At 53.6% G+C, this 22,379-nt stretch overlaps 7 protein-coding genes across 7 annotated transcripts; 4 read left to right on the top strand and 3 right to left on the bottom strand.

Annotated features, from left to right (window-relative positions):
- Nucleotides 1-48: 48 nt before the first annotated feature.
- RHO25_009128 (uncharacterized protein) lies at nucleotides 49-2,139 on the top strand (the record flags this gene model as incomplete). The annotated part of the gene is made up of 1 exon (XM_023604900.2): nucleotides 49-2,139. One exon carries the CDS (start codon nucleotides 49-51, stop codon nucleotides 2,137-2,139), a length of 2,091 nt encoding a protein of 696 aa, XP_023460722.1.
- A 400-nt stretch (nucleotides 2,140-2,539) lies between these two features.
- On the bottom strand, nucleotides 2,540-4,265 carry RHO25_009127 (uncharacterized protein; the record flags this gene model as incomplete). The annotated part of the gene is made up of 4 exons (XM_023604899.1): nucleotides 2,540-3,254; nucleotides 3,310-3,596; nucleotides 3,662-3,802; nucleotides 3,870-4,265. The coding sequence occupies 4 exons, from the start codon at nucleotides 4,263-4,265 to the stop codon at nucleotides 2,540-2,542; spliced, it is 1,539 nt and encodes a 512-aa protein (XP_023460721.1).
- A 3,379-nt stretch (nucleotides 4,266-7,644) lies between these two features.
- On the bottom strand, nucleotides 7,645-9,075 carry MST7 (Mitogen-activated protein kinase kinae mst7; the record flags this gene model as incomplete). Its single annotated transcript, XM_023604898.2, has 2 exons — nucleotides 7,645-8,578; nucleotides 8,633-9,075. 2 exons carry the CDS (start codon nucleotides 9,073-9,075, stop codon nucleotides 7,645-7,647), a joined length of 1,377 nt encoding a protein of 458 aa, XP_023460432.1.
- Nucleotides 9,076-10,098: 1,023 nt separating this feature from the next.
- Nucleotides 10,099-14,452, top strand: RHO25_009125 (uncharacterized protein; the record flags this gene model as incomplete). The annotated part of the gene is made up of 2 exons (XM_023604897.2): nucleotides 10,099-14,137; nucleotides 14,196-14,452. The coding sequence occupies 2 exons, from the start codon at nucleotides 10,099-10,101 to the stop codon at nucleotides 14,450-14,452; spliced, it is 4,296 nt and encodes a 1,431-aa protein (XP_023460431.1).
- Nucleotides 14,453-15,952: 1,500 nt separating this feature from the next.
- Nucleotides 15,953-17,067, top strand: RHO25_009124 (uncharacterized protein; the record flags this gene model as incomplete). Its single annotated transcript, XM_023604896.1, has 3 exons — nucleotides 15,953-16,191; nucleotides 16,253-16,442; nucleotides 16,498-17,067. The coding sequence occupies 3 exons, from the start codon at nucleotides 15,953-15,955 to the stop codon at nucleotides 17,065-17,067; spliced, it is 999 nt and encodes a 332-aa protein (XP_023460434.1).
- Nucleotides 17,068-17,385: 318 nt separating this feature from the next.
- Nucleotides 17,386-18,132, bottom strand: RHO25_009123 (uncharacterized protein; the record flags this gene model as incomplete). Its single annotated transcript, XM_023604895.2, has 3 exons — nucleotides 17,386-17,514; nucleotides 17,656-17,849; nucleotides 17,904-18,132. The coding sequence occupies 3 exons, from the start codon at nucleotides 18,130-18,132 to the stop codon at nucleotides 17,386-17,388; spliced, it is 552 nt and encodes a 183-aa protein (XP_023460433.1).
- Nucleotides 18,133-18,929: 797 nt separating this feature from the next.
- Nucleotides 18,930-21,016, top strand: RHO25_009122 (uncharacterized protein; the record flags this gene model as incomplete). The annotated part of the gene is made up of 4 exons (XM_023604894.2): nucleotides 18,930-18,965; nucleotides 19,020-19,238; nucleotides 19,300-20,900; nucleotides 20,956-21,016. 4 exons carry the CDS (start codon nucleotides 18,930-18,932, stop codon nucleotides 21,014-21,016), a joined length of 1,917 nt encoding a protein of 638 aa, XP_023460428.1.
- Nucleotides 21,017-22,379: the final 1,363 nt, after the last annotated feature.

The following is a 22,379-nucleotide window of genomic DNA, read 5'->3' as shown; positions in this document are numbered from 1 at the left end:
CTGTGAGGAAGTACTTATCGCTGGACTGCTCGGGCTGCACTCGTCAACATGGCTCAGCTTTCAGGCTTCTGGAAGCGACACGGCGGCCACACCGAAGGAACCGAAATGGACATGTCCATGGACATGAGCTCTACCTCATCAATAGAGCCTCTCTCAGCAGAAGGCGTGGACTTCTCCAACCGAACTCAAGCAAGCGCTTTCCTGGAAGACCTTCTCGACGACACATACCTCAAGATCGACGGCGCAAATCATGCAAAGTATTTCTGGTACGGAATTGTGGTCTTCATTGGCGTGACAATGCTCTTCAAACTTATGCGCTGGCTCATATTGCAAAAACGCCTACGAGAAGCTGCGAGGCGTAAAGTTGACCCATCGAAGCCGAAACATACCCCAGTGACGTGGTTTGCGACTGTCACTGCGATGGGACGAGAAATGTCTTATTACCAGTTTACACCATTCCAGAAAGCCGGCCTCAAGATTCCGCCTGTTGGCACAGTCATCCTGGTCCTCGCCTATCTGGCATTCGTGCTGGCGCTTGAGTTCGTTGACAATGACGTTGAAGGAGCACAATACTGGCAAGCTCTTGGAGTACGTGCTGGCTGGCTTGCTGTAGCACAAACTCCACTTCTCATCTTGCTGGTCAACAAGAACAGCGTAATTGGCACTTTGACCGGAACATCTTGGGAGCGTCTCAATGTGCTCCACCGATGGTCTGCCAGGATCATGCTTCTCCTCGCAGTCTTCCATTTCGCCTTCCAAAGCACCGGCTGGCAAGAATTCGGGGTTATGCAGCTGGAATGGCAGACTGATGATTGTCCAACTACCGGCATGGCAGCTTTGGCATTGCTACTATGGATGAATTTCAGCACAATAGCCCCGCTACGAGAGCTCTCCTACGAATTCTTCGTGGCACAGCACATCATCACATTCTTTGGCTTCATCGTGGCGATCATGCTCCACCTGCCGAGCACTGCAATATCAAGCCGGGTGTACATCTACATCCCGATTGGACTTTACCTGCTCGATCGCATTTTACGATTCGTGATGGTTGCTTGGAACAACTTGCGTGTCAGTCGAGCTTCAATGATCCAGATGGAAGGCGGTGTCACAAAGCTGCGAATCTCTACTCGAACCATCAAGAGCTGGCGTCCTGGCTCACACGTCCTACTGTCGATACCAAAGTTCGGCCTCATGCAAAGTCATCCTGCTACCATCTTGTCAACGCCAGACTCGCATGATGGCGACTTGGTGTTCCTGCTCAAAGGACACGGCGGCTTCACCAAGAAGATCTATCACGGAGCCAACACATCATCCGAGGCCCTCATCTCAGAAAAGAAAGACAACAGCGACATTGAACGCAATGCTCAAATCGCCAACGCAACCCATGTCGCGGTCATCGACGGCCCATACGGCGGCACACAGTCCGACCTCGCAGCGTTCGATTCTGCCCTGCTCTTATCAGGGTCTACAGGCATAACATTCAACCTCTCCATCCTCCAACACCTCGCCGAAAGAGTCACAACCCAAGGCAGAAGACTCCCAATCCGACGAGTCCACCTAGTCTGGTGCGTCAAAAGCAGCTCCTCAGCACGCTGGTTGAACAAAGAGATCGCCACCGCCTACGAAAAACTCCACGCTCAAGGAATTAACGTCCAAATCAGCATATACGTGACCTGCGCAGACCAGTTCACCGACCAGAGCACCAGTCTCGCACCTAAAGAATGCGGTTGCGAATGCGATAAATCCAAAGGTCCTTGTTGCTGTGTCATAGTCGACGAAGAAGAGGAAGGCGAGCAAGTTGTCAAAGAAGACAAGATCACACCTACAAAACCCATCCCCAAGGCTGAAACGAAACTGTCTTCGCCGTCTCTGGAGCAGCTACTGCCAGATCAAACACCTCTCGGGATCCGACTACCGTTCCTCAGCTGTGCTACATTCTACTCTGGCCGACCAGATGTCGATCGACTGATCTCAATCCTGCTCGATGGCGCTTGCGGAGAATCAGCGATCTCAGTATGCGGTCCGCTCGGGCTGACATCGACTGTCAGGAACACTTTAGTCCGACAAAGTGACGCGAGAGCAATACATAAAGGCACCGGAGCTCAAGGGTGTTATTTGCATGTTGAGAGTTTCTCATAGATCAAGACCTCTGCTTGTCGCAGGAATGAAATTTTGAAATGCCAATGCCAATCCTCCATATGGTAGATAAGTGTTCTGTGCGCCCGTGTTCGCGTCCGTGATACGCTGATGCGATAGTTCTGATCCCTATTCGCTATCATAACTTCATGTACTTCATCCACAAGTTCGGTGCCACGCTCCAGAGGCGTGTTCTGTGCTCCTTGTGCCCAATCCAACCCAAATGCCGCCACCCAACGTAAATGACAGCGAGGTAAGACAATGCGCTAGATTCCTTCCCCTCACAGCTCAATCTCGCATCGTGCATGAGTACCTCCAAAAGTAATAAGTGAAAACAAGAAGCGAGCGCCATATGCGGGTATCCTGAAATCCAATGAAAGAATAGAAGTTGTTGTCAAATGGCCTACTGCCATGGCTGGTTGCGGAACTTGGCAGAGCGGCGCATCATGCGCTTACTACTTCCGCCGCATTGCGAGCCGATGGAGTCGGTGGGGTAATAGACTCTTGGTTGACCGGCGCTCATAGGAACGGCAAGCGTTCCATTGCTCGAGACGGTGAGGTCAGAGCAAGTCAACAGCTCCGTGACTTGTGTGCCAGCGTCATAGCCAGAGTCGAGGTTCAGCGTGTAGTTCGAGCCAGTCGAGCTAAGCTGAGAAAGAATCGTGACCATCTTGCCCTTTCGCATCGCAAGGGTATCGCCATCGGTATAGAAATGGTAATTCTGGAACGTCAAGTAACTCGAATCGTCGGCCTGAGCATTCTTGCGCGCTGCATTGCATGCTTTGGTCGCCTGGTACAGCTCGCCATCGGTAGGGTATCCAGAAAGCCAGATCGCCTCGCGGTTAAATGGAGTACTCTGCCCGCCGTATGCTTGGTAGTGGAGCTCCTGGCCTTGGTAGATGACAGGGATGCCATCGACCAGCATAGTGCCAACAAGCACATTCTTGGCAAGTGCCATATCAGGATTAAGCGCTCCAATTCTTGGCTGATCGTGGTTCTCGCTGAAGGATCCCAGAAGTGACGTGTCCCGATATGCACCAGCTTTGACCTTGTCAATCATTTCGGCTAGCGAGGAGATGTCGCCACCCTGAACGAATGCGCCGCGGAGAGGGAAGTAGCTGTGGGTTCTGTCAGCGAACAACGACTCTGTCATAAGAGCTGCGTACGACTTACTACGCATAGTTAAAAACGCCGTCCATGTATCCTTGGTATCTTGCGACGAAGTCTGGGTCGTTCATGTAGACCTCACCCAGTGCGTAGACTCCGGCAGCGTCGAGGAAAGAAGGCCAGAATCCTGTGTTCACTTCCATGACCGAGTCAATTCGAAGACCGTCGATGGAGTAGTCGGAGATGAGCCTGCTGATCCAGGCATTCCAGATGTTTTGTACGTCTGAGTCTTCTGTCCTCAAATCTGGCAGAGGGACATTGGTGGAGCCCATCCAACACTGCTCGGTATTTGTCTGTCCGAATGCTTAGCGACTACTTGAAAGGCTTGAGCAAATTTGAGATGAGATGGAATGCATACCATGTTATCCTGGCTGTAGTTGTTAACGCAGTATGGGTGGAAATAGTCCTCGTTGTTGAACTGGGGAAATTGGCTGTAGTCGATGGTATCCGGAGCGCCGATCCAAGCCAGGTGGTTCACAACAATGTCGACCATCAGAAACTAGCGCATAAGTCAGTACTGTGCACTCTTCTTACTGTTTGGCGTTGCGGGACGATCGTTCGCATACCATGTTCCGGGAATGCAACTCTGCCGAAAGAGCTCGCAAGTCGTCTGCTGTGCCGAAGTGCTCGTTGACTTCATTGATGTCGTCTTGCCAGTATCCATGGTAGGCAGAGCCATCGATGCTTTGACCCTCTACTTGGTGAGTGACTGGCGAGATCCAGACAGCATCGAAGCCAAGATCCTGGATATAGTCGAGCCTGTTGATCAACCCTGTCCACGTGCCGCCGCAGTAGTCAGCGGCACCAGTGTCACACGATGCAGTTGTTGAGCCATCGGTGCGAGCGAATCTATCAGTGAAGACCTGGTAGATTGATCTTCCTCGCCATGCGTCGCCATTGGCAGCGAGGGCGACTTGACATAGCGCCAATGCCAGCAGGGCGACAATGCCGGCGATATTCATATTGTTAGAGATGTGAATGCTCGAATGGCGTACACCCTCGAGGCTGAATGCAAGTGCGAGTGCTGGTTTAAGTCTGTGCTGTGTTCCACTATAATGGTGCTGTGTGTGTTTGAGAACGTGTAAGTGCCAACGTATAGGGTCGCAGAAGCTATGGGGTATAAGGTAAGTGGAGTAGGTCACAGGTCATACGGGCGCTAGCGGCTTTCCAGCTGAAGAGCCGCGATGAATATGACAATAGGACTTGCTCATCAATGGTGAATAATGCGAATGGCACAGGCAGGTTTTATGCTTCGGCGCAGGCAGCCGCAGGTCTGATTTCTGCATCATTCACCACCTTGATCTCCTTCAGCCGGGCTCATATGTGTGCGCGCATGGCATCGTCACAAGGCGTGAATTCATATTCGTCAGCCGGCGCCAACGCCCGGAATGGCAATATGTACTGGTCGTGAAGGAGCGGCGGTGATGGGCACCAAGCACGGCACGCAGGGACTGGGGTCGTTGTGGCCAGACAGCAGACAACGAGGTGCTGGTGCCAATAGAAGGACAACTACGCGCTAGAAGGGCACCCAAGCGGAGGTGTAGCTTCTTTTCCTGTAGCCTCGGGCTCGACGGGGATCAGCTGTCGGCTGGCCGCCTGCATGCAAGATGTAGGATGTCGATCTGTGGTCTGAAGATGGAGCGCCGCTGTCGTAGGTTGCGCAGTGCCGCAGCATCTTGCCAGTGATCAGAGCTCCACCGGAGATGGAAAGGAGGAGGAGGTCGCATGCGCCGAACCGATGGCTGATGCTGACGGCGAACTACTGGAGGAGGGCGTGCAGAGAGGGCTCTTGCTGCTCACGAATGGCGGGCCGAAAGGATCTGAAGATCGGCCAAGCGGTTACAGTAGCTTCTGCCACATGCTTTGTCCATCTTTCCCCACGAGCATCCTCGCGTAAGGACAGCTTCTTGCGCTGGCGCTGGCCGAACAGTCGGGCCGCAGCGGAGTGCCAACGAGGCAGCGGAGAGGGAGAGGCTTCACAAGCGGCTGCGCGCACCAGTCGCAGCTCTCGGTTGAGCGTGTCGGCGGGCATTTGGGTGGCGGGCAGCGGTGGTATAGCAAATGTTTGGGCAGCTGACATCAAAGCGTGAAGTTGTGCGTGTGGAGCCGCGCTTCTTTCAGCCGAGTTTCACGTAGGTTGCTTCGGCGCTTGCGCTGCGGCTGCATACACACTTCCACGCATCTCGACGGGTAGGGCAAGACATCTCACTTCTGCCCACCCTTCCATTGTTCACGCGACACTCGTCGTCAGCGTCAGGAACGAACGTCTACGTACTCTCTCAGGCACCAGGCACTGAGTTCAGGCACGAGCGCGGCCTGCGACGGTCCGCGATGCTTGACCACGGATGGCTTCAAACAGAGTTCTCACACATCTCACCGCAGCCCAGCTACAAGTCTACCCATCCTCCGACGTGTCTCTGTCGTCAGCAACGCACAGCCTGCATGAAGAGAGCTCAGTTGCCAGCTTGACGACGGCTCAAGAGAGCCGCACGACCTCGACCTAGCTTGTGGAAGCCTCACCGGCTCCGATTCTCCTCAAATGACAGCTCATACTCCCGCTTCTCTGGATCGTCACTGCATCTGCTCGCATGACCCGTTTGGCCAGCCTCAGCTCGGCATACCCTACCTGCAGAAGAAGTCCTCCACACTCATTAAAGAAGGAAAAGGTCATCAGCTGTGTCGTGCAGCCGATCACCGGCGGCAAACGAGGTGGGGCTACTGTAGCGAAAGCCAAGGATACCACTCACACCACGCTTCTACACGCGCGAGATCGTGGGGAATAGTTGATCATGCCACGTTTTGTGGTCGATAGAAAATTCATGCGGTAACACGTGTAGTCACTCGCCACGTCTAGTCTATTCGCCTAATCACCACCATCTTGGCATTCGTCCATTCGAAAAGGAAGGACGGCTGTGACCACACCTACCTACCAAACTCGTATAGCTCACTCACACCAGGCGGCCAGCAGCCAAAACCTCCCGAACCACAAAACCACGAGCCGTTCGTGCCTTACACGCATCGGCACTCGTCATCCAAGACAATCCTCGCCCAACGGCTACAACCTCAAAACGTCGACAAGTATTTCCTCCGATATGTAGTCAGCACCTTGCATTCCGAATGTCCGCCAACGAGAGTCAACGGGTACCTCGTGAGAGGATGCTACAGCAGAGCACATGTCTCGATGTATACCTCCGAAAGGAACATCAGCAGCCCGCCAACGACGGCTCACGCGTGCCTTTTGTACTCCTCCACATCGGTTGTAGCTCACGGCGGTGGCGGCGAGAGGAGCAGCATGAGCGCCGCCAACATGCACGACGGGATCTTGAAGGTCAGAGTACACGCAGCGTCGTCACGCAGAGCTCAAGCGACAACGATGACGCCGTCCGTAGATTCTCAGCCTATAATGCAATATTTCCCTCACATCTACATGCAACCTTTTCATTCATGTCCCAAGCTAGCTAGTATGCATTCCTCCAGACCCTTGCAATCCCATATGAAAATTGAAGCACCCAAACTTCTAGCGCGAGCGAGCGAGCGAGCGGCATCGTTTGCTGCCTCACCTCTTTCGTGCAACATAAAGATGCATTAATACCTAAACGCCCCGTTGCGCTTGCACTCTGCCTCATGCGCATGCGGCTGCTGTACTGCCCGTACGCGCAGAATAAGAAAAAGAAACCATAGGCTTGCAAGTCCGTTTGAAAGACGCACGAATTTGTGCAGTTCGCGTCGTACATCGGACGTGATGGCAAACCAGAAATTAGGGAACAGTAGACCGTGGTGGAGTTTCAGCGCTCTGTACGCCTGGCTTCATTTGGCAGGTGCGATTGTGCGATGGCAAACACGCGAATGGCGGCAGTGCAGCAAAGCGGTGACGTGAATATGGTCCTTAGATGCGACTAAGAGCATTACTGGATGGGCCGTCCCGTGGTATTAGCCAGCCATTTCAAACCGCACAGCAATTGTGAGGTGCAAGCATGTGCTTGAAGCTGTGCAACGAGCCTCGGGTTCTCCACTTTTGCCAGCTTTTGCTGCGGCAGACGAGCATGTGCCGCATACAGCTGGAAGCTTGAAAGAATTGATCCGGAGATGTGGGGAGGCGATGGTTGTGAAGATGTGTCCGAGGTCTTTCCGTATCGCTCCAATGCATTCTGACCGAGAGCTCCGCAGCAGCCGTGAATAATCTTGGTGCCACACTTGCACTCTGCACACGAGGCCAAGTCATCAAAAGACAACAAGCTATGTCGTGGAAGTGGAGGAGCACCGCCATGCACGTGTCGAGCAAGCTGTGGCAAAAACATGGCTGTGACATCCCAGAAGCGGTGCAACGGCGGCATCGGGCAATCAATGAGCTGCGTAGCCTGGAGCTACTCTCCTATAAGAGTCGCTTCTATCGCTCCCGGACGTTTCAGGTCTGCTGCGCGATGAGCTGCCTGGCGCTTGTCGGATGGGGAGATTTACCTGTGGTTGCACATAATTGGCGCTGGTGGTGCGCACAGGAAACGGTCGACCCGCGCCATTGGAAGCGGAAATCGGAATATCGCCTGACGTGGGTGTCTGTTCATTTACGCTCGAATGAGAACTTTGGCTCGGTGTATCCTCACCACGCAGCAGTGCTCGCGTGGAAGGTGACAATTGCGGCGCAAGGTGGCTTCTCCTGTTGTGTCTCTCCATCATGCTGACCGCCCATGCTTCCAGGTCCACGGGCGTGCGTTTTGCTGCTTGCAGGAACGGGTCGGTGTCGTACAGCTCCTGTGGTGTTGGGCGTTCTTCCGGCACTTTCATCAAGCACTTGGCAATGACGTCTTCCAGGATCTGAGGAAATGCCTCGCTTTTGGGCAGCTTTGGGGCGGGTTCAAGGACGATTTGTTGCAAGAGATCCAGAATCCCCTGAGGCCCGCTTGCTTCCTCATCTCCATCGTCTGCCGAAGACGTGAAAGGGAACTTTCCAATCGCGAGCTCCATGAGCGTCAGGCCAACACTCCACACATCACTCTTGACCGAGTACGGGCTACCCTGAATGCGTTCTGGCGCCATGTATGTTCCAGTTCCCACGAACGTATCTGCTACACTGTTTTCCAGCTCGGAGGACACTCCAAAGTCGCACAGCTTGATCTGGCCCCTGCTGTTCACCAAAACGTTGGAAGGCTTGATGTCTCGGTGCATGATTCTGTGGGCGAGGTACAAATATTTGAGACCGCCGAGGATGGCTTCTGCAATCTTGCCCAGAACATCGACACGGACAGGCCCAAAGTTCCTCGATATGCTGTCGAGCGAGCTGGCAGTTAAGGTCAGCAATAAAACATGGTCGCGCCCGCAAGGCTGGTCTTACCCAACGTCCATGTATTCCATGCACATGGTGACATCGTTCGACTCGTTCATGAAGGCGCCGTAGAAGGACACAATGTACGGTGAATTACATTCGTGCATGATTTGTAGTTCCCTCACAATCCGCTTCCTGATCTCTTTCTTGGCCTCAACATGGATGATCTTTCTTGCCATGACGATGTTCCAGCCTTTGTGCCGCACTTTACTGACTGTGCCTCCATTTCCTGATCCTAGCTCTTTTAGCACCTCGAGGTCTTCGCTTCGCCAGTCCGGCCTGAATTCGACGCCTATCTCTAGCGTATCTGCTCGCTTGCCGTCGTTGCCCAGTGCTCCGGGGAGCTGTGAGTCCTCGTCTGAAGGCACTGCCGGTTTAGGGGGAGCGCTCAAAGCCAGGCCTTTCACATTCTTCCTCTTCATCGTCCGAGCCGTCCCAATGGTGTTGCTCATGTTGGCGGTGCTTGTCCGCCCTGGCTGGCGACTGGCAGCTTTGGTGCGGGGACAGTTCGATCTGTGTCAAGAGGCAGTCGTGGCGGAGTGAAAGGAACACGTCTGCGCGAAGGAGTGTTGTAGCAGAGCAGTGTCTCAGCAGGCAGGATGATGTGCGTCAAGCCCGTGCCCAACCAGATAGGTGCGTGGATCTCGCGGCGGCAGTGAAGCAGGAGTTGGCCAATTGACGGCCGGGAGCCAACATGCAAGTGCGCGTGGAGGGAGCCGAAGCGGCAAGCGGCGAGTTGGAGGGCGGCGAAAACACTTCCAATAGGCAGTCGGGGGAATGATATATATCGTGTGCGCTGAATCTGTCAAGTGCAGGAGGCGTCTTTCACGCAGCCCTCTCGGTGCAACAGGAGTCGTAGCAGGTGCGATGCTGCAGGTGCTGCCGCGAAACCGGCCGATTGTGGGGTCCCGTGCATCCAATACAAGTGTCAGAGTATTGGCCGCACGATACGTGCACACGATACATACACCGAGAGCACGTTGCGAGTCGTCGGGCAGAAGTCCGGATGCCCAAGATCCGGAGCCGTGCAAGTGTTGGTGCCAAAGCTACACACAAGGAAATGCCGTATTCTCATTTACTGGAAAGACAATACCGGAGACTTTGAGCCTTTTTTCGAACCGAGCACTGCAGGGGCGTTGTGACAAAGGGAATGTTGCAAGCCACGCGTGCGAGACTCAGACTCGGCTACATGCTTTCTCGATCGAGAAGCGATGATGTGAAGCATGAAATGTCTCCTTAGTTGTGCATGCGTGAGGCTGAAATGCGGGAACGATGGTATAGGCAGTAGCAGTAGACAGCAGACTCCCTGCCTCAGGTGTCTTTGTTCGGAGCCACTTTTGACCGATCACCGACTTCCAAATGCGGATAGTGAAGTGAACTTGTCGCGTAACCCAAAGGAAGCACACGCTCTTCATCGCCAACTTCGCCGCCTGCACCTTTACCACCACCTCACCAACCTCACCGCGCGCGTCATCATGGCTGACTTCTTCGATACCACTGCTGCGGTCGGCTCGGACGACGAGGAAGAGGAGTTCGATGAGGAGACTGGCGAAGTGGTCTCCAAAAAACAGAAGCCAGCAAATGGCGCGGACATGGACGACTCGAGCGAAGAAGAGGAAGACGATGATGACGAGGAGGCGCAGCGCATCCGCGAAGGCTTCATTGTGGATGAAGATGAGGACGAGGATGAAGAGGCCAAGCGGGAGCGGAGACGAGAGCGCAAGAAGCGACGACGCGAGGAGCGCGAGCACGAGGAAGAGCTCGACGAAGAAGATCTGGATCTGATCGGCGAGACTCTACCTGACGAGCGTCGGCGACCGGAACAGCAGAGCAAGTTCAAGCGACTGAAGCGCGGCCACAGAGACAATCGAGACATTAGCGAATCTCGGGGCGTGGAGGACATATTCTCAGACGAGGAAGATGGTGATGGCGACATGGGTCCTCCCCGCCGCGCCTTTGGTGCCTACGACGACGAGATGGACGGCTTCATCGAGCAAGATGAATTCCCCGATGAAGACGCTGGGCAAATGGACGAGGACCTGGGTGTTCGCGCACCGCGTAGAGCTGGCGTACCGGACTTCAACAACCTCAAAGATTCAGGGCTTGGCGAAGCAGAGCTCGAGGATATGATGAATGCTTTCGGCGACGGGCAGGAATTCGTCTGGGCACTTGAAGCGGAGAAGGACAGAAATGAAGAATCGATCGATCCAGACAAGCCACTGGAGCTTAAGGACGTTTTCGAGCCGAGTCAACTGGAGGAGCGCATGCTCACGGACAAGGACAACGAGATTCGTCTCAACGATGTGCCGGAGCGCTTCCAACTGGCCCGTGCGCCGTACAAGGACCTGAACGACTTGACGGATGAGCAGATCGCAGTTCGGAACGCCGAAGAAGCAAGCTGGATCTCGAGCATTCTGTTCCCCAGGAAGCGGATGGAGCCAAACTTGCGAGGACCATTCGAGGCTGCAGTCAAGCAGGTACTGCAATTCATGAATGTGGACGACCTTGAGCCCGCATTTATCTTTCAAAACCGCAAAGATTATCTCATCCACTCCGAGCAGGTGCCCAATGACGACCCTAATGGACCGCCCTTCACGATCAAAGCCGAGAAGCTTCTAAACCAGACTGATCTCTGGGACGTGTTTGAACAGGACCTGAAATACCGGGCATTTGCAGAGAGAAGAGACGCAATTCAGAGGAATGTCGAATTGCTCAGAGAGATTGAGCCTGACTTCAACGATGAGATTTTCAACGATCTTCTTCCACTGGCTGCACAGCTGGACGATCTGCAAGACTTGCAAGATTACCTCAATTTTCAATACTCACTTCAGCTGAAGGACCTCAGCATTGCTGATGCAGAGGCGAATGGCACACTGAAGCGCGCAGGCACTGGCGCTCGCACCCAATGGGATAAAGTACGTTCAGGACCAGCGTATCACCTTGTTCGAGCCTTCGGAATTACAGCAGACGGCGTAGCGCAGAACGCTGAGAATCAAGCTGTTGGTCGACGACGATACACGGAAGATCCAGACCGCTCGCCTGAGGACATTGCCGACTCACTCATTCGAGATCCGGACTACAAGACTGGCGAAGATATTCTCCAGTCAGCTAAGTCCATGTTCGTTGAGGAGATTCTGGTGAGCCCGCGGATGCGTAGGCATATGCGGAAGATTTACTACGACAATCTGGTCTTCGACTGTCATCGTACTGAGAAGGGCATGAAGCAGATCAACGATCAACACCCCTACTACGAGTTCAAGTACTTGCGCAATCAGGAAGTCCGCTACTTCCTCGTTGAGAAGCCGGAACTGTTCTTGCGTATGCTCAAAGCTGAGGCAGAAGGACTCGTGAACGTGCGGGTCAAACTGCGCGGCGAGAAGCGCATCAAAACAGAGTTGCAAAAGGCTATCGAATCCGACAACTTTTCAGCAGTCGCGGACGCGTGGAATACGTTGCGACGAGAAGTCCTTGACACTGCCGTAACGAAGATGCATAAGATCATTTCAAAGGGCGTCAAGGATAATCTCAAGAACGAATGTGAGAACAAAATCGGTGGATATTGCCGAGATGCTTTTACACAGAAGCTCGACCAAGCGCCATACAAGCCGAAAGGAATGGAACTTGGAACGTACGCCAGAATTCTCGCTTTGTCACACGGCGACGGAAACCGCGGCGATGCCATCTGCTGGGCCTTTGTTGACGAAACTGGTGCTGTGAAGGAAAATGGCAAGTGGGCTGATCTTCGACCTGGAAAGGAAGAGAAGTACATTCCCGACGGCAAGGACATTGAGAACCTGAAGGATGTGGTGCAACGTCGGAATCCCGATGTGATCGCAGTATCCGGCTTCTCTGTCGAGACGTACAAGCTCTATCAGGACTTGAAGGACATCGTGAGAAAGCACGAGCTCCACGGTCCTACATACGAAGATCCGGACGAAGACCGCGAGGTCACAGACCCGCTCGATGTCGTGATTCCGCAAGATGAGGTTGCCCGCCTGTATCGCAATTCAGATCGTTCTGCTATAGAACATCCTGGACTGCCACCCCTGACACGATACTGCGTTGCCTTGGCACTCTACATGCAAAATCCGCTGAAGCAATACGCGGCGCTCAAGAAGGACATCACTTCCATCACGTTCGATCCCAACCAAAATCTCCTACCTGAAGATAAGTTGAGGCGATATCTCGACACCGCAATGGTTGACATTGTCAATCTTGTTGGTGTTGACGTGAACGAGGCAGTCCACGATCCGTACACTGCCAATCTGCTTCCCTACGTTTGTGGACTAGGCCCGAGAAAGGCCGACAACTTGATCAAAGCTGTGGGCCACAATGGCGGCGACGTGGTCAACCGCTCTGACCTGGTTGGCGACCTGGACAGACATCTCCGGCCAGCCGTTGGACCCAAGGTGTTCACGAACTGCGCCAGTTTCCTGTACCTCATATGGAACGACGACCCCGAGGCCGACTACCTTGACAACACGAGGATACATCCTGAAGATTACGATCTCGCGCGAAAAATCGCTGCCGATGCCTTGGAGCTCGATGAAGAGGACATCAAGGCCGAAACGGATGATAACGGCTTGGGTGCCGTTGTGCGTAGATTGGTCAAGGAGGATCAGCAAGACAAGGTAAACGATCTCGAGCTGGAGCAGTACGCCAAGCAACTCGAGGATCGATTCCAGCAGAAGAAGCGTGCTACCCTGGAGACCATTCGCGCCGAACTGCAAAATCCCTACGAGGAGCTCCGACGAAACTGGAACTCGTTGACGACTGACGAGCTGTTTACCCAGCTCACTGGCGAAACCCGCGAGTCACTCATGGATGGCATGATCGTCCCTGTCTCGGTCAAGCGTACCTTCCAAGACCACATTGAGGTCAAGCTCGACTGTGGCATTGATGGTGGCATCTCTGAGACCGAATATCCAGAAGACATGGTGCGGCAGCAAATTGAGCCTCGTCGGATGTGGTCCGCGCATCAAGTCATACAGGCCAAATTGAGCTTCATCGATCGCAAGAAGTTCACTGCACAACTGACGCTGCGTGAGTCGGAACTGCGCAAGCCATTCCGTCGCAACTTCGATCATGGTCTGGACGAGTGGGACGACATGCAAGAAGAGCAAGATCAGAAGGCGATGAAGAAAGCTATCGAGAGCAAGACTGGGCGGCAAGTGAGAGTCATCAAGCATCCATTATTCCGACCCTTCAACTCTCAACAAGCCGTCGAGGCTTTGCAGTCGCAAAATCGTGGAGACTGCATCATTCGTCCCTCTTCCAAGGGAACTGATCATTTGGCTGTCACATGGAAGGTTGCCGAGGGTGTCTACCAGCATATTGACGTTCTGGAAATGAACAAAGAAAACGAGTTCAGCGTCGGCAAGGTGCTGAAAGTCGGCAAGGCCAACTATTCAGATCTCGACGAGTTGATTGTTCTGCACGTGCAGGCCATGGCGAAGAAGGTTGACGAGATGACCAACGATGAGCGCTTCCAGAATGGCACGAAGGAGCAGACAGGTAAGTCCGATCATTGCAAGTATTCGTTCCAAGGAGCATTACTAACATGACCCCACAGAGCAATGGTTGACCACCTACACCGAAGCAAACCCCAAGCGTTCGATGTATGCCTTCTGCCTGAACCGCCAATACCCAGGCTACTTCTACCTCTGCTTCAAAGCCGGCTTCAACGCACCTTTGGCCCACTGGGCTGTCAAGGTCATTCCGCAAGGCTTCGAACTCAGAGGCAACAAGTATCCCGACGTCAGAGCGCTCAAGAACGGTTTCAAGTTGATCATGTCGAACATGGCGACACAGAATGGTGGTAGGCGGTAGAGTAGCCTGGGACCAGACAGGCGAACAAATAGAGAGGCTGAGAACTATGTGGTGCTTACTTAGCGTTTCTTCCAGACCATCGAGCAGAATGCTGGCATTGAACATAGCGGGAACGATGCAGCGCCAGGCAGCTAGGGAGCTGAGCCGCGAGAATTCTTGGAAGTGTTTGTATAACTATCGAAGCTAGCAGAAGAGCTTCTCCCATCTATCAAAAGCGAAGACTTGGTCTCATCAGATGTCCTTTCCATTACGACTTATTCGAGTGAACGTATGTTCGAGGAACGTGATCACTGAACACACCGAGGCAAGTGCTCATGCGAGACCGCTGACATGCCAGGCGTGTCTCGGATGTAAAGCGAGCTTATGAAATCCCCAGTCTTCCACGAATCGGCTCCACACGCCTGGTGCATGCAGTGACTGCGATAGCATATTCCATTTTGCGAAAGGATGCTTTGTCACTTTCTGCTGAAATCTCCCCAAATGGCTCATGATCTAGACCATTGTGCATTGATGAGATTCCAAACGTGCAGGTCTTTATAAGCTACTGCATAATAAGACCTCGTGTCGCGAAGGCAAGAACCGGTCTTTCATCTGCCTGAGAGGAAGGCGAAACTGTTTAGTGAACTTCGAATGCTTGCTGTAAGCTTCCAATTCTAGGCCTCTTCCCCAAGGTTCCTACGCACGCAACTGCCACGAGGACTGCGACCAAAGTATCGCAGAACCATACAACATATTCTCCAGGTCCATGCCCATCCGCCAACAGCATCGTGATTCGTCTCTCCTTCGGCCATATCTCGCACCCCATACGTCATCCGCAACCCTCCGAATTCCAATGCTCAAGCCGGACCTCAATCCGTTCCACGTCAACTCCACGCCAGCAACGCGTGAAAAAATTTATTATCTCCGAAGCGAGCCAGCCCTACACGATACGTGATGACCTCCATCTTTTTGCCTTTCCCTCTTGTGCATCATCATGGATCTATTCTCCAGGGTCCAATACTGTAGATACCGGAAACCCGCGGAGGCACTTCTCAATCTGTTTCTGTTTCATTTCGTGGCGTCACAGGCATGTCGTGTTCGGACGTAAGAAAGAGGAAATTCTGCTTTGCTGCATCGTGCTTAGCTCATAGCTCTGCATGGTGCCGTAGAACGTTAGATTCTGGTTCTTCACGCACGGAGTGCTTGTGTCAAATCGTATCGGCTGGGGTCCGTCCTCCCTCTCAGTTAGTGTCTCTTCACGTCATGGTGGAGAGACAAGGCAAGATATGTAAGCTGCCGAGGCGACGGCTACATCGGTGTTTAGAAAAGAAGACAGGGCATGGAAGCTGTGAGAAGGGTTGCGTAGCTGTGCTGTTTGTTGATTATATAGCTACTTCCCTGATCGACTCCCATAGCTCTTGCTCTTGCCTTACTGACAATTTCCTGACTACACCTTCCCTCTTCACTTCCTCCAAAGAAGAACCTCATTCAACCAAATACAAGCCAGCACGTCCGAACAAAATGGTCTCCTTCACAGTATACAAGGGCGGCAAAGATGGCAAGGTCACCAAGGCCACCACCGAGAAGGGTGAACTCGAGCGCGACCAAGTCCTCGTCCGCGTCACAGCTTCCGGACTCTGCGGAACAGATCTCCACTACCGCACCGCAGATATGGCGTTGGGACACGAGGGCGTGGGTGTAATTGAAGATGTCGGACCACAAGTCACATACATGAAGAAGGGCGATCGTGTTGGTTGGGGGTAAGATCAAGCAGCGAAACAAGGTTCTGTTGTTATTGTGTGGTGCTAACATGATTCCTAGCTACCTGCACAACTCCTGCGGACACTGCCAGGAATGTCTCAGAGGCAACGAGACATACTGTCCAGAGCGTGCGATGTACGCCATGGCGAACACGGACCAAGGATCTTTTGCTAGCCATGCTGTCTGGCGGGAAGCATATTTGTTCAAGATCCCAGATTCGCTGAGCGATGAAGCAGCTGCTCCATTGATGGTGAGTTTGTGAGGCTGATGTTCAACAGGCCGAGCAAGTGCTAACGACTGAGTAGTGCGGCGGTGCCACAGTTTTCAACGCGTTGCATGCATACAATGCGCAGCCAACGGAGACAGTCGCTGTCATGGGCGTCGGAGGTCTGGGCCATCTTGCAATCCAGTTCGCCGCTAAGATGGGAACGAACGTGATCGTTATCTCGAGATCCGACTCAAAGAAGGAAGAGGCACTGAAGCTCGGCGCGCATGAGTTCGTTGCCACGAAGGACGTCGACCAGATCAAGACTTCCAGGCCAATCAACCGCCTGCTCGTCACAACTTCCGCGCAGCCAGATTGGCAGAAGATCCTGCCGGCACTTGCACCAGGCGCCACAATCCACCCACTGTCGGTTGACGAGAACGATTTCAGAATCCCATACATGCCCCTCCTTGCCTACGGCTTGACCGTCCAGGGTTCTGTTGTAGCGTCTCGCTACATCCACCAAAGGATGCTGGACTTTGCGGCTCTTCACAAGATCGAGCCTATCCTGGAGAAGTACCCTCTGAATGAGAAGTCCATCAACGAGGCCATGGACAAGCTGAACGAGGGCAATGTCCGCTACCGCGGCGTGTTCGTTCCAGAGAACTAGATGATGATTGGTCGCAACCGAAAGTGCTGTAGCAAGTGCTACATGGCCTCCGGTTTTTTAATTGTAGATGATGATGACGAGTGTCGATGAGCATAGCGAGCATAATGCCAATGATGAGATGAACCAACTTCTGGTCTTCGCAAATGTCCAGATCGTGACTTCTGCTTTAATGGTGTCCAGTGTTCGTTTCGTGGTCGTCAAGTCGTGGCATCACGACTGAAGGCGATTCTTGGCACTCACGCCAACTTCGGTGAATTGCTCACTTAGGGCATCGTGACAGCTTTTGAAGGTTTTAGTCCTCCATTTTACGGCACGGCCTCATTCCAGCAGCTCGGCTGGATACTCGAATGTCTTATGCATGTGGCCTTTGAAGGTCTCGCTGTCCGGCGTCTGAAAGCCAGATGGGTTGTCCATGTTGGGAGGATTGGTGTCAATTTCTATTGTAACCTGGAACTAAATTAGCCAATGTAAAATAGACGGAGCAGAGAAACCACGCTGTGCTTCTTGTACCTCTTCGTCCAGCGATGAGAAGTCCAGTCCGATACAAGGTGTGGTAGGCATCTCTTGGGGCGGTTGTTCATCACTCACCGGTCCATCATTGACCAGACCAACGTCCATCATGGCTTGGAAGACTCCATCCTTGACGCGGTCTTCGCGATATAGTTTCCGCACCTGGCCAAAAAAGAGGTCGTACAGCTCCTTTCCTTTCGCAGCGTCGGCAGATGCGTGAAAGCTAGGCTTGTTGCCCTTTTTGGTTGAGGCTAAGAGAGTAAATTGAGACACTACATGTAATGTTAGGGAGAGTGAAATGTGACTGAATGCAATTTCGTGCTCACCACAGAGGACCTCCCCGTCGATCTCCTGCACGTTCTTTTTCCACTTGCCACCTTGGTCGTCGTCCCAGAGTTTGACTTTGAGCACCTTGGAAGCCATGGATTCAGCCTCCTTGGCAGTGTCTTCCTTTGCGATGGCTGCCAAGATCAGTAATCCCTTCCCAATGCTGGAAATGAGTTGGCCATCGACGGTCACCGACGCGGACTTGACACGCTGAATGACGGCTTTCATTGCTAGTCAGCTACATGTTTGATAAACAGAGCGATCGTCCCGCACGCATCGGTTGGGTAGCTCTCACTTTTCATGCTCGCAGCCGATCTTGGTGCGGGAGGTGTCCAATGAAAAAGCGGGCTGCGTGATACACGAAACGCAGGTTTGGAAACAGCTTTCCCTGTCGCCAAATCGGTGAACCTGGTCGCAATGGCCGACGCGCTGCTGTTTGCACCAGAAGGAGGCAGAGTAGGCCAGGGTGTGGCGCGCGTGAGCTGCAGAGTCGCGTGATGTGGTGCTACCAGGCCTGGGGCGAGAAGGAAGCAGATGCAGCAGGGTGGCGGCTGAGTAGTTCTAGTGCGCAGATGCGAGAGTGAGGCGCGGAGCTTGGACGGAGTTGCGACGCTCTGGCTTCGGCCACGGGATGGGGGGAGGGAGGGTGTTCTGGCGAAGTGAACAAAGGTGCAGTGTTGCAGTGGCCGTCGTGGTACAAGCGCAGCGCAGCAGGCTTCTTGGCGCATCGATCAGCGCCAGACTTCCCGCTGCCCTCTCATGCGAGCCTGCGGACAGGGAGCTCCTTCAACACGCTGCCATCGCCCGACCGTCGTTGTTTGCTGCCGCCGCTCCACCCCCGGGCCCTCGAATGCATCGGACACGACGCTCCCCCGCGCGCGCCCGACGAACACATTTCCACCGGTATCCGCAACCTCATCATTACCGCAAACGAGCTGCATCCCCGAATCCCCATACCGACTCCGCCATCGCCCTGAGCCCGCGCCGCTGCGAGAACCGCGTGTCGCGCGCATTCCACAGTCGACATGGCCGCTCGGAAGTTGCAGCAGGAGATCGAGAAGGCACGACTGCCCCGGAACTGCCTCCCCATGGACGCGTACTGACCGCTTGTGCAGGAGTTCAAGAAAGTCGCCGAAGGCGTGCAATTGTTTGAGAGCATCTACGAGAAGCTCACACAATCTACCAATTCTTCGCAGAAGGAGAAGCTCGAGGACTCATTAAAGAAGGAGATCAAGAAGCTGCAGCGGAGTAGAGACAAGATCAAGGGCTGGGCAAGTCAAAATGATATCAAGGACAAGAAGCCGCTGCAGGACCAGCGGAAGCTCATCGAGACGGTATGTCCATCACCTGTCATCTGGTAGTCCACGTGTAGCCGTGACTGACGTGCATCTGCAGCAAATGGAGAAGTTCAAGGCCGTCGAGAAGGAGATGAAGACCAAAGCATTTTCCAAAGAAGGACTTAATGCCGCCGCGAAGCTCGATCCCAAGGAGAAGGAGAAGAATGACGTCTGCGACTTCTTGCAAGAGATGATCGATGAGCTGGGCAGGCAGATTGAAGCTCTTGAAGCCGAGGCGGAGTCGCTCCTGGCGGGCCTGAAGAAAGGCAAGAAGGACTCGGGAAAGTCAGATCGCACAGCCGAGCTGGAGTCGAGAGTGGAAACACACAATTGGCACATTGGCAAGCTGGAGCTTGTGCTGCGATCGGTGCAGAATGACAACATTGAGGCCGAACAGGTGAAAGACTTGGAGTCTGATATCAAGTATTATGTGGAATCGAATCAGGAACTGGACTTTATGGAAGACGAAGGGTTATATGATTCGCTGAACCTGGAAGAAGAAGAAGGGCTGTACGGAATGCCCGCGGACAACGACAAGGTCTCTAGTCAGGATACTCAGAGCATACAAGACGAGCCTGCCGATGTGGAAGAATCAGCGCCGGTGAAGAAGCCGCCCACAAAGTCGAAAACGACATCAGAGACCACGGCGAGGAGGCCAAGTGTACAGCTCAAATCGACGTCGCAACCTCTACCACCTTTGGCAACTTTGCAGAGTATACCGAATAGCAACAGCAGCAAAGCTCCCGAGACAATGAAGCCAGCGCCACTACCTTCGATACCAACAGGCCAACCGCTGAAGTACGCATCAGCGGCAGCTGCAGCGGCAGCTAGTGATAAGAACGGTGTGGGGATAGCACCACTTCCGCCCCCACCAGGAGGTGTCAAATCGAGCGCAACGTCTTCACCGGCCGTGACAGCGGCGCAACCAGTGGCTCCCTCACCTGCAAAGCCATCCGAGCCTCAACCTTCCAAGTTGTCTGAGCATACGACTAAACAGGCTCAGCCCGAAACGAAGAGTGCCGAACCCGAGCCCTCAACATCTTCACAGGCTTCAAAAGTGTCCTCTGTCAAGCCTTCACCGCAAGTGTCGAAAGCACAGCCTGCTGCAGCAGAAGCACCCATTATCAAGATTCCGCAACCACCTAGTCCGTACTCAGGTATCTCAGGCATTGCATTGTCGCGGGGTGAGGTGGAGGACGATGAAGAGGAGTGCATCTTCCACCTGCCTTCATCACTACAAGATCTTCTTGGCTCATTCGAGGAGACCAAGCAACGAGCGAAGTCTGATCAGCCCTTCGATGTGGCTCTGCTCAATGCTTCGCGCTTGAGCTGCCCGACGCCAATGGATGCGGAGAAGCCCAATCACTACAAGCCGCAGAATCCATATGCGTACACCCCGCCACATTATCCTCAAGAGCCTCTGGGGATATTCGACGATCCTAGGCTGTACAGTCGGATAGACCAAGATTCACTCTTCTATGCATTCTACTACAGACAAGGGACGTATCAACAATATCTTGCTGCGAAGGCGTTGAAGGGCCAAAGCTGGCGGTTTCACAAGCAATACCAAACATGGTTCCAGCGGCACGAGGAGCCTAAGAACATCACAGAGGAATTCGAGCAGGGCACTTATCGCTTCTTCGACTATGAATCGACATGGTAAGTCGTCACTTTGCTGAAAAAGCTGCGATAGCGTGCTAACTGTATCGTGCAGGATGAACAGGAGAAAAGCGGACTTCAAGTTCGCGTACAAGTTTTTGGAGGATGACCTCTGAAAGACGTGCACTCATTGCTCTCTTTCCGCTCTTTTCTTCCACACACTTGGACGTATCACAGTAGCTCCAGGCTTCTCGCTCAGGCTTCAGCATTAGGGAATCGAACACCACGGCCAAATCGTTTTGGCGCTCGCACCAAACAATCGACTCTCTTCCCAGTTTCCACTCACTTTGCACTAACTAGCTTTTGCGGTCTCGCTGACCGCTTTACGAGCTCCAATTGACCAATCGCAGGGCCGAAAAATCACCTTTCCCAGGACGAATGGAGGCTGCAAGGAACGTGGCGCTACCTCCTGCAGCTTCGCCTATCGCGAACCTTCGCGGACCACGTTCGAGCCACCTCTTCCTCAGATGGTGCAAGCGCTGCGCCGCCGCCAAAACCTCCCAAGACAAGGTGCGGCCTCTGCCGCAAAGCTCCATTGAGCACTTCATGTCACCACTGCGAACTTCCACACGGCAGCCGGTCGGCCGGAAAACAAGGTTTCGTGGCCTTCAGATCCTACAGGCCGCACCACCTTGTGTCCAGTCATCGACAGCATTCGTGTTCATCGAGCTCTTGACACAGCCCATCCGTCGCTCCTTCAGCCTTATTGCGGTACTGATGCCTGAGGCCACTCAATTATCCCGACTACAGCACCCATGCTCGAGACGTGAAGGCAACCACTTCCTCCAACTCAGCCTTGTTCGGGAAGGCTTCGTGAGTCACGACTGGGATGGCCATGTCATATCGTCCTCGCAGAGCCTTCGGTTGTCGCACGAGGCCACGGATCAGGTGTCACAGTCTAGAACTCAGCCCAGTTTTCGACAAGGATCCTGCTCATCGAAGGGCAGACCGAGGAAGCGGCCTGCTGCTGCGAACTACCAAGTGAACAGTCATGTGCATGTTGCCTTCGCTCGAGGAAGGCAGTCCCGGGTTTGATATCCTGTTCGAAGCAAGAATTTCTGTTCTCGCTGCCTCCCGTCATTCATACAGCCCTTTATTTCTAATGGCTGTCATGCTGACGGACTCCTTACCGCGGCAGTGTTTTCAATGTCAACCTCATGCGAACTACTGCGAACGGGCTCGGACTACCAAAACCAGCAATCCTGGTCTGCCTCACTATTTCACGAAGGCAGTGCAGAGTGCCGCCTCCATCTCACTTCCGAATGATGCTTGTGAGAAGTGACTGACGGCCTCACGAAGGCTCCCGAAGGCCACATGCGGCCTCAAGGTATCTGACATGATAAGTACAGCATCGTCGCTATGCGTGTAACGCATCTATATATCGTGAAGCATCAAACCTGTAATGAGCAAAGCCAACTACTACAACTCATCATCGCCATCAATCTTCGACAAGCTCGCCGGTCTCTTCGATAAGGCACT

This window comes from Cercospora beticola, chromosome 5 (assembly GCF_033473495.1).
Source record: "Cercospora beticola chromosome 5, complete sequence".
NCBI classification, from domain to species: domain Eukaryota; kingdom Fungi; phylum Ascomycota; class Dothideomycetes; order Mycosphaerellales; family Mycosphaerellaceae; genus Cercospora; species Cercospora beticola.
The sequence above is the reverse complement of the archived record's forward strand: the minus strand, read 5'-3'. Positions and strand labels throughout refer to the sequence as shown.